At 40.1% G+C, this 9,985-nt stretch overlaps 1 protein-coding gene across 1 annotated transcript; it reads right to left on the bottom strand.

Annotated features, from left to right (window-relative positions):
* Positions 1-729: 729 nt before the first annotated feature.
* On the bottom strand, positions 730-9,591 carry EIF3G (eukaryotic translation initiation factor 3 subunit G). Its single transcript, XM_070741464.1, has 11 exons — positions 9,481-9,591; positions 5,754-5,800; positions 5,000-5,104; positions 4,588-4,676; positions 4,132-4,191; positions 2,713-2,817; positions 2,228-2,417; positions 2,043-2,150; positions 1,773-1,909; positions 1,520-1,626; positions 730-842 (listed from the first exon to the last, which is right to left on the bottom strand). The coding sequence occupies exons 1-11, from the start codon at positions 9,498-9,500 to the stop codon at positions 827-829; spliced, it is 984 nt and encodes a 327-aa protein (XP_070597565.1). The 5' UTR covers positions 9,501-9,591; the 3' UTR covers positions 730-826.
* Between the last annotated feature and the right edge of the window lie 394 nt (positions 9,592-9,985).

Here is a 9,985-nt window from a genome sequence, read left to right on the forward strand (position 1 = left end):
CATCAGGAATCAACACTGATTTAGGCATCAATAAAACAAAACCAACCCCCCCCCATCCCAAAGCAAGCAATCTGATGAGCAACAGCTCCATCTATTGGCCTTTCAGCTAATTCCAGCTGTTTTTTTTTATTTTAGGTTGCCATGACCAGTGTTTCCCCATGGGGTTATTATTTATGAAACCCATCTCAATAGCAACATTATGATGCTGAACACATGCAAAATGGAGATTTTCATTTCAATGGTGGTGTTCCTCTAAATAACATCCTATTTCCAAATTCTGCAAAATCTGTACCTTCTCCACCATAGGAAGGTGTTACATTGATTAAATTGCAATTATTAATGCTTTATTCCTTGCCCAATCTTTACTCCAATGAAATCATTTGTTTTGTCCCCTGGTGGGTGTGACAACATGTTCATTGATTGTTTTAGGAGGACATGGCACTGCAGTCTTTGAGAAGCTGTTTCCTAAACTCCCATGTAATTCTAATTGTAGTGATTTTTTTTTTGGCTGCAACAAATTAAGACTGCTGCAATCATATATTTGTTAAGCAGTGTAGGAGTTGGTCATCCAACGCAGTATCACATGCAGCAAATAAAATAAACCAGATCCTATTTTATAGATAAGGAGTAAAAGGAAATTTTGGTGATTAATAAGACTGGGGATTCAATAATGGTTGATGGTTGACTTAACAGGACTTTCTTCATCATGATACAACAGACACCACAACATACAAGGCTGAAACACATTTTTATTAGACTGGTATCTCCAGCTAACAACAGGACCTGGTCATTTCCAAAGCCAAAAACAAAATCAGGGCAGAAGGCTTCAATTGGTGGAAGGTCTGTGGGGAAAGAAAAGTGTTTTAGCTTGGTCTCTGATTAAAAAAAATCCTGAAAATATAACACTAACTGAAATGAATAATTTTCAACATACTGAATTAAAACTACTTTCTATCCTTGTCAAGGGCAGAAACATATCCTGAGAAGAGGGGAGGCTGATCACAGCAGCATCAAATTAATTTTGCAAAAATAATTCCATGCAATTAGAGGTTCCCCCTAGAAAACCTTGGAGTTGTAATTCCCATTTTAAGATCAAATTGTGATCCACAAGTGAGACTTGAAATGGATGCTATTGTCCTTTTTTTTAAAAAAGGACTGAAAATTCAGAGAATGTGGACAATCTCACTTAAAATCGAATGAGATTTTGATCCTTCCAACTTTGTTATATTTTTAAACACTTTTTATTTAATTCTAGAGTCCTGTCGGTGCTATCTTGGGATATGAGGACACAGACACTGTTTTTGGAGCAGCTTCTACAACTGTGTGCAAAAATTGGGCAAGAGAAATTTCCCAATAAAAGAGTTGAGGACTGCCCTCCTAAATTTGGAAGTGTAATGGATCGCTAGGCCAAGCATAACATAATAAAATCTAACTTTGAAAAACTCACTCGTTTCTGTAGAGAGACTTTAAAAATGAAAACAAAGGGCAAATGTGCTCAGGGTATCGGACATTTACTTACTTGGCCCATTCCACATTTAGGATCAGGTGATCATAGCCGAAGCCAGACACGCCTGCAATAGCCCTGGCAGCATCCTCACGGCGGTGGAAGCTGATGAAGGCAAAGCCCTGACGGGAAGTAACAGGAAGCATGATTAGAAGCAAGCAAGGGAGAGAACCTTGCTGATCGTTCCAACTCTCACCTCCAGGGAGTTTCTCTTTTTCGCCTGTGGAAAGTGTCCCTTCCTCCCAAATCCCACTTATCCAGCCCCTACCTTGGATTGACCAGTAGTTTTGTCCTTGGCCAGGTAAATACGGGAGATGGACCCAAAAGGACGGAAGAGCTCTTGAAGGTCAGTCTCCCGGGTGTCCTCAGACAGGTTGGTGACGCGGATGGTGGCATTGTCATCAGCTATGGGTGGAGTGAAAAGGCAAAGAGGTGACTGCTGGCAGAAGTCGAAGGGCTGGATGCTGATGCCAAAACATCGTGCTGCTGTTAAGACACAGCGGAGATAGACCGCCTGCTTCCCTTTGCAGAAACTCACCCCTGCGATTCGGCTGCATGGATTCCCCTCTGCGACTGGCTCCATCTCTCAGGCTGGGTGGGACGTACTTCCCAGTCTTGCTCTGCTGAGCCTGAACAGGCTCTGGTTCTGGAAACAAAATGTGGCTTGAGCAAATGGTCGAGCACAACTGACCTCCACTGTCCCTGACTTTTCCCAGCTCTCACCCCCAGGGAGTTTCTCCTTTTCGCCTGTGGAAAGACCCAGCTGCTCCGCTAGCTCCTTCTGCATGGGCCCCAGGGTGTCCTTATAAGGGCAGCGAGTGGTCCAGTGGTCGCCCTTGCAGATACGGCACGACACAATCTTCTGCCCTTTTAGCTTGTTCATAGGGTCTTCCTCCTCCTGGCAATTCAAGTCCTGGAAAAGGGAAATGATGGCAGGCATAGTTAAACAAGGAAAAGCTTATCTGACCCCCTTTCCTTCTCCTGAATCCATGCAAATGTCTCCCTTGCCTTTTTCACATATGCCATAGCTTAGTACAACCTCTGTGGAACAATGCAAACAAAAAAAATGCATCCCTTTCCCTAATCATCCACCCACTAATTTTGAATGCAATCTGGCATTCTCAAGATACTATTAACAGCAACTGCCAGAATTCCAGGGGGGAAAAATAATTGCAGAATGATTTGATATCCTGCATGCCATCACTCACCTCCTTGCTGGTTATGAAAGTCATAAAGACATCATCGCTCACAGTAGTAGTCGCCACATTTGGGCCAGGGGCATCAAATTCAGAGTTGCCAAATTTCTTCCAGTTCTAAGGAGAAGAATAACAAGGTTGAATGATGTTTTCTCCCTCATTGGTGATCCTGAAAAATTGGGAGAAACAGTGTTTCCCCAAAAATAAGACTTAACTCGAAAATAAGACCTAGCCTGATTTTTAAGCATGCACCTAATATAAGCCCTACCCCTTCCTCACACATGGAAGCATCCAGAGGTTATTGATATATACTGAAATATAAGCATATATGCCTGCATTATGTAAATGCATGAATCAACTGAATTGTAAGTAAAGGTTATAGTTTATTTCATCTTTATGAAAGAGAGATTATTCATTACCAACAAATGGGATTCTAAGCCATGCAATTGATTTCTTGCCATGCTGAATCCGCTGCAACTTAAGCCAGCTAAACTCTGCTAATACTAGTAATATTAATATTAACCAAAATACCCAACAGGGCAAATCACTCTCACAAGGCTAGCAGCACCAGGTCAGAGGCAAAGGGGGGGAGGCGACCCCCATGTACCATGTGCCTTCTGCCCTGCCCTCACTGCCTCCTCTACATGGGGGGAAAAAGACATCCCCTGAAAATAGGCGTAGTGCTTATTTTGGAGTCCCTCAAAATATAAGACTGGGTCTTATTTTGGGGGAAACACAGTTGCACCATGAAAGGACTTGAAGGATCCACAGACTGCATTCTTGATTCCTCAGCAAGCAGATTCAATTTTCAGGACAAATGGTCTGTGAGTTGGAGCACTGAAATTAAACTATTTATAAAGAAAATAAATGAATCAGACTAATATGAGAACATCCCAAATACATCCCATTGCAAAAGGATAGCCAAATAACATCATAATGTAGATTTAATTGTTTTATTATATTGTTTTAAACTGTTTGTTTCATTGTATTCTGCCTAGAGTGATGTACGTGAGATGGGGAACTATATAAATTTTAGAAAATAAAATAAAAGTAGTCCCCAACTTACAATCATTTGTTTAGTGACTGTTCAAAGTTACAATGGCACTGAAAAAAAGTGATTTACAACCATTTCTCATGTTTAATAACCATTACAGCATCCCCATGATCAACCTTTGGGCACTTGTTAACCCTCATGTGTTTATCATGGCTGCAGCGTCCTGGCATCATGTGATCACCATTTGCAAGCTTCCCAGCTGTTAGACAATGGAAGACATCAGATTCTTTTAAAAACCATTTGTTTCACTTAACTCCAGTGACTCACTTAACATGACCAAAAACAAAATTGGGTGTGGCTCACTTAATGTGAATTTTATCACTCCATCCTGAAGAATCCAAGAAGCAAGAGCCATGTTTATCTGTCAGAGGACTCACCTTTCTCCTTGCCACAGCTTTGGAGGCCTTTCGAGTCTCAATTCTAAAGGTGCGGATGATCTGTGAAAGGACAGCAATTGGTCACAAAGGGCTCAGGTGGGAATTAGTAATTCTGCAAATGACTTTCTTGTGTTTCACTAGGTGGACTATTAGTAGCCTGTACCCCAAAGCCTACTTTTCTAGTCTGCAGGACAGGACCAAAAGGAACGGAAAAATGTGAAGCAGCATCCACATCTTCAAACCAGGAGAGAATAAGCAGCAAGCAAGGATAGTTCACTTTCATCAGACAATAAAAAATGTGGCATACGGGAAAGAACTCCTCCTCTTCACAAGCAATGAAAGTGAGGGCCACTGTCACAGGCCGTACTAAAGAGCAAGCAGTGAATCAGGAGAGGACTGTGAGACGTGGAGTGAGGAAGATGAAGGAGACACCCCTCAACTGTGCTCTCTACTCACCTTAACCTTATGGCCATCTTCCTCTTCTCTGTACTCAGTCACTGTCTTAATGTTTCCATTCACAACTTCTTTGGGAGGTGGGAGTGGCTCTGTAAAAGGAGTGCAGGAAGTTACAAAGAGTCGCATTGGAGGAACTGGAGACATTTCATGCTTTGCTTCCTCCCGACATTCAAATAGATACAAATATACCGTGTTTCCCCGAAAATAAGCCCTCCCTCATGAAAATACCATTTCCTCTGGTTAAGGTTAGGAAGACAGAGCTGGAAATCAGGTAAGGCAGCAAGAGGAGCCCCGTCTTGCTCCACACGCCCCAAAATAATGACCACCCTGAATATAAGGTCAAGGGCTTATTTCAGGGTTCAAAAAATATAAGACAGGGTCTTATTTTCAGTGAAAACACGATAGCTCTTACCTCCTTTGATAAGTTCTGGCTCAACGGTTACAGTTACAGCTGGTTTTTCACTCAACACATCTGTCAGGGGAATATCTTTAAGTAGGTCACTGGTAATGCATTTATCTATGATGGAAAAATATAAGGAAGTCAACTGAAATATAGGCATACAATTCTCTGTTATGGCAAATGTATGTTATCGCACACATTTCTCTGTTACTGCATCTAAGTACACAAAAGAATTAAAGTTCTACAATATTTTAAAAGCCCCAAATACCATCATTTAACCATGTGTACTTCAGGACTAAATGTGTAATTTGAGCTGATATTTCCTATTATTCAACTTCACTATTATCCAACGGAAGATACTGTCTATCAATTTAACTTATCCAGAAAGAAAGTATCAATATCAACCTTACAATGTTGTTAGAGAACAAAATAAGAAGAACTGTCTATATAAACTGTTTACCGAATGCAAATGCAAATGTACAAAACAAAAATCTACCCACAATAGTAATGGAAATATGCAGGGAGACTGAAGTTATAAAGGACTGACAAACATTGGGATTTATGTAACTTGATAAACAAAACCAGGTAGCTTTCCAAGAAAATTAATACTAGGGAGGTTTTTTTGACATTACTTCTTCCTGAGATACGGGCATAAGATTTCAAAGGGACAAATATGAAAATATTGTGAGATAAAATCCACCATGGAAACCAAAGAGTTATTCTTGGCTAAGCAAAGAGCCAATTAAATGCACATTAAATTTCTCACCATCATCTCCTTCTTCTTCCACTTGATCTGCCCAACTGGGCTTGGAGCTAAAAGAAAGAAAAATATCAAGTTAGGCACCTATTCTTAAAGGGGCGGCATACAAATCTAATAAATAATAATAATATGTTCTCCCTCAATTTCATAATTCTAGGACAGATCTCTCATATGTAGTACTAATTCAATTACACAAAATTACAATATGCTCTGGATTCCATTCCAACTCATTTCCATAAAATGCACACTTCCTTATTTGGATAGCAAGAAATAGTTTTATTTCCAATCATATTTTAGTCTGTAGTAAAATAATATTTTAAATATTTTTAGAGATTTAAATTAAAATATCTATTTTGGTGAACAGCTGTTACTTTCTCTTTTTTCTATAACTTTCTATAATTTCTGGTGGAGAAGCCAACGAGCTGACCGCAAGTTATAAAATGTAGGGCTAAAATCCTGGGTTAATTTTACCATCTGGCGAGTTTGTCTGCTTTCATGTTCAGGACAAGACCCCAAAGTTTTGCCCATAAAATATCTATGTTTCCTCTTCCGCCATCTACCAAATTTTCTTAATTCCAGTGTCATACGCTGTGCCTCCCAAACCTGTTTCCTTTGTCCTCAAACTATAATTTCATCACAGTGAGCCAGTTTGCTGTAGTGGTTTAAGCATTAGCTAGAACTCAAGAATATGAGTTCTAGTTCTGCCTTAGGCATTAAAGCCAGTTTGGTGACTTTGGACCAGTCACTCTCTCTCAACCCAACTCCATTAACAGGGGAAAAATAAGATACGGGAGTGTTAGGTATATTTACCACCATAGTTCCCTCTAAGCTGAGCAGTGAGCAATCGCTCACTTAAAAATCATCATCAACTCAGAGTTTTCCAAACCTGCCCAGAAGCCGAGAGCGAAAGAGTGAGAGGGAAGGAGAGAGAGAGGAAGAGAGGAAGAGAGAGAAACAGATAGAAAAAAGAGAGGAAGGAAAAGAGAAAGAAAAAGAATGGGAGTAAGGAAGAGAGAAAGAAAATCAAAATCTAGTTTGAAACTAACTCAACTATTTAAGTAGCATTTTGATATTGATAGAGTTGCCCTATTATGAGCTCACTGTTATAGACACACAGTACAGTATTTTATTTTGAAATTCTCTGAGGCAAAACAGGGTGGGTTTTTTATTTGTTTGTTTGTTTATTTATTTATTTATTATTTCTGTGCTGCCCAGTCCCAAAGGGACTGCCGCTCAGACACTATACTTTTCCGCCCACCCCCCAAAAAAATAGAGGGAACACTGTTTACCACATTGACCTACTGGTACCTACAAAATAGGTGAGATAAAAATCGAATAGCAATAATATAAACCACTGCCAGTGGTTCTTCTGAAATGTCAGCTTCCATACCCTCCAATTCATTCACATAACTACCATTTAAGTTTTCTATCCCCATTCCAGGGGGTGAAATGCTACCAGTTCGGCCTGGTTCAGCTGCCAGTGGTTCTGAGAACCGATAATGGCAGCAGTGTGAGGCTCTGCCATTTTCTTTTTTTTAACCCCTGCACATTCACAAAGCGTATGCCCAGAGGGTGAAAAAGCACATCCGACAGTGGCACAGGCACATAAAGCACGCACTCAGTAGGGAAGGTAAGTAGTTTGCCCCATTGTACTTGTTTTCTTACTTCTGAAAACTCATCTTATTCAGATCAGATGGCAATACAGGTATTCCTCGACTTATGATCACACCCGAGTGCAAAATTTCTGTTGCTAGGCGAAACATTTAAGTGAATTTTTCCTCCTTTTACGACCTTTCTTGCCACATTTCTGAATCACTGCAGTTGTTAAATTAGTAACATGGCAGTTAAGTGAATCTGGCTTTCCCATTGACCCAGGACATTGCCACTGTTAGTTGCCAAGTGTCTAAATTTTGATCACGTTACCATGGGAGATTCTGCAACAGTTGTAAATGCAAACAATTGTCATAATTTATTTTTTCAATGCCACTGCAACTTTGAACAGTCACTAAATCAACTGTTGCAAGTTGAGGACTATGTGTATCCTGTACAAAAACAATTTTCAGTGCATAATTTGGGATGGACTACCTATCACTTACACGTGGCTATTATGCTATTGTGTAAAACAGTATAGAAGTAGTCCTTGATTTACAACAGTCTGTAATAGTCTGAAGTTACAACACTGAAAAAAGTGACTTACAATCATCTTCCACAGCCTGCCCCATGGTCATGTGACTGATGTTTATGAGGAGTGTAGTGGTTCCAGAGTCATGCGATCCCCTTTTGTGATCTTTGGGCAAGTAAAATCCATGCAGAAAGCCAGATTCATTTAACAACTGCCTTACTAATTCAAGAACTTCAGTGATTCACTTAACAAATGTGGCAGGAAAAGTCCTTAAAATGGGGTAAAACTCACTTAACAAATTTCTTCACTTAGCAACCTATTTTGGGCTCAATTGTGATGGTAGGTTGAGGACTACATTTACAGGGTAAAAAAACCTAGTTGAGTTGGTAAGAGGCTTCCACTTTATTTTTTTCAATTTAAATTTTATTAGTTTTCAAATATTTTCTTTAAAATATTCTGAGCAATTCTGCATTGTTACAAAGTTCCATTTTTTGTCTAAGCATTGACCATTACCCTTAATCTTATTTCATTTATCACAAACACATTTGTATTTGCATATACAGATCAAAAAAGAAAGGGAACACTCAAATAACACATCCTAGATCTGAATGAATGAAATATTCTCATTGAATATTTCATTTGGACAACTATTCCATTTGCACAACAGCATGTGAAATTGATTGTCAATCAGTGTTGCTTCCTAAATGGAGAGTTTGATTTCACAGAAGTTTGATTTACTTGAAGTTATATTCTATTTTTTAAGCGTTCCCTTTATTTTTTTGAGCACTTTATAAACTATTGCTTTTTCTTTTTTCTTAAGTTCAATCCACTGATACTGCAGTTCCCATATATTATAAGTCTGAATCTTTTTGGCTCCGTAATTCTATTATAATTCATTTCAGCACATTCGTAAATTTTATTAATTATTATGCTTTCTGCAGGTATTTCTAGTTTTTTCCGAAGGCTTCCACTTTAGTTCCTACATTAAAACAGGGAGGTGGCTGCGTTTTTCTGACGATCCCACAGTCTTTCATGGGAACCACCCAGGTAAAGACTTAGTGAAAACAGGGTCAGGCTCAGAACTGCACCCCTTTTCGCAATGGGGTTTTCCGTTGCACTTCCAGGGTGCATCGGTGGGAATTCACGGCAGGCTTTTACCTCGCTACATTCTTTTCCCTCCCTTTAATTTGTGTTTAGATTACTGAAATGACAACCGCAAAGTATTCAGGACACGTTCAGCATTGATGCATTGAATACGAGACGAAAGAAAAGTCTTCCTCCAACACCTCGGATTGACTTTTTTCTGTTACTCTCGTCTGGACAGCTGCGCAATGGCTCCCGAGGAGGTGGAAGGAGTACTCGGTCCCGGCCTTTCAGGCAACGCAAAGCAAGAAATACGCCGAATGCACGTTACGCGTGACTGTGTGGATTCACCCCGATATACGGCACTGCTGGTCTGCGTCTGCATGCCTTTCGGATACCTGGCGACAACACATGTGTGCGCCTTCCCCGGGGCCTCCTCTCACGTGCATGCCCACCCAGCACGTGCCCTTTTCTCGTTAACCCCCCCCCCCCAACTCCCCCTCCCTCTCCCCCGTTGGCTTTTCTTACTCGTAGTCGCCGGTCGGCATCGTCGCCGATAGAAACGATTGGAACAACTCAGGCCTAGCTCCAAGGCAGGAAGTGGGCGCTGTGACGTATACGAGTGATGCACAAATAGAGCGCCGCGAGAGACATGAGGCATCCTGGGAGATGAGGTTCTGCTGTTCGACACAAGCAGAATTGTCCCTCCCCCTTCGGCTGAGTGACTGTTCTGACACGTGGCAGGAGAGAATTAATGTAATTTATTACATTTATAAGCCGCCCAACTTCTTTCGGACTTTGGGCGGATGATAATAATAATAATAATAATAATAATAATAATAATAATAATAATAATAATAATAATAATAATAATAATAATAATATTTGTATCTCGAAGACTCGGAGCGGCTCACAATAGTGAACAATATAAGACAAATCCAATAATTAAAAACTCTGGCTAAACAAACAATGTAAACAATATAAAACAAGCAATATAAACAGTGTAAAACAGTATAGCAATATAAAATCCCTC

This window comes from Erythrolamprus reginae, chromosome 2 (assembly GCF_031021105.1).
Source record: "Erythrolamprus reginae isolate rEryReg1 chromosome 2, rEryReg1.hap1, whole genome shotgun sequence".
Classification (NCBI taxonomy): domain Eukaryota; kingdom Metazoa; phylum Chordata; class Lepidosauria; order Squamata; family Dipsadidae; genus Erythrolamprus; species Erythrolamprus reginae.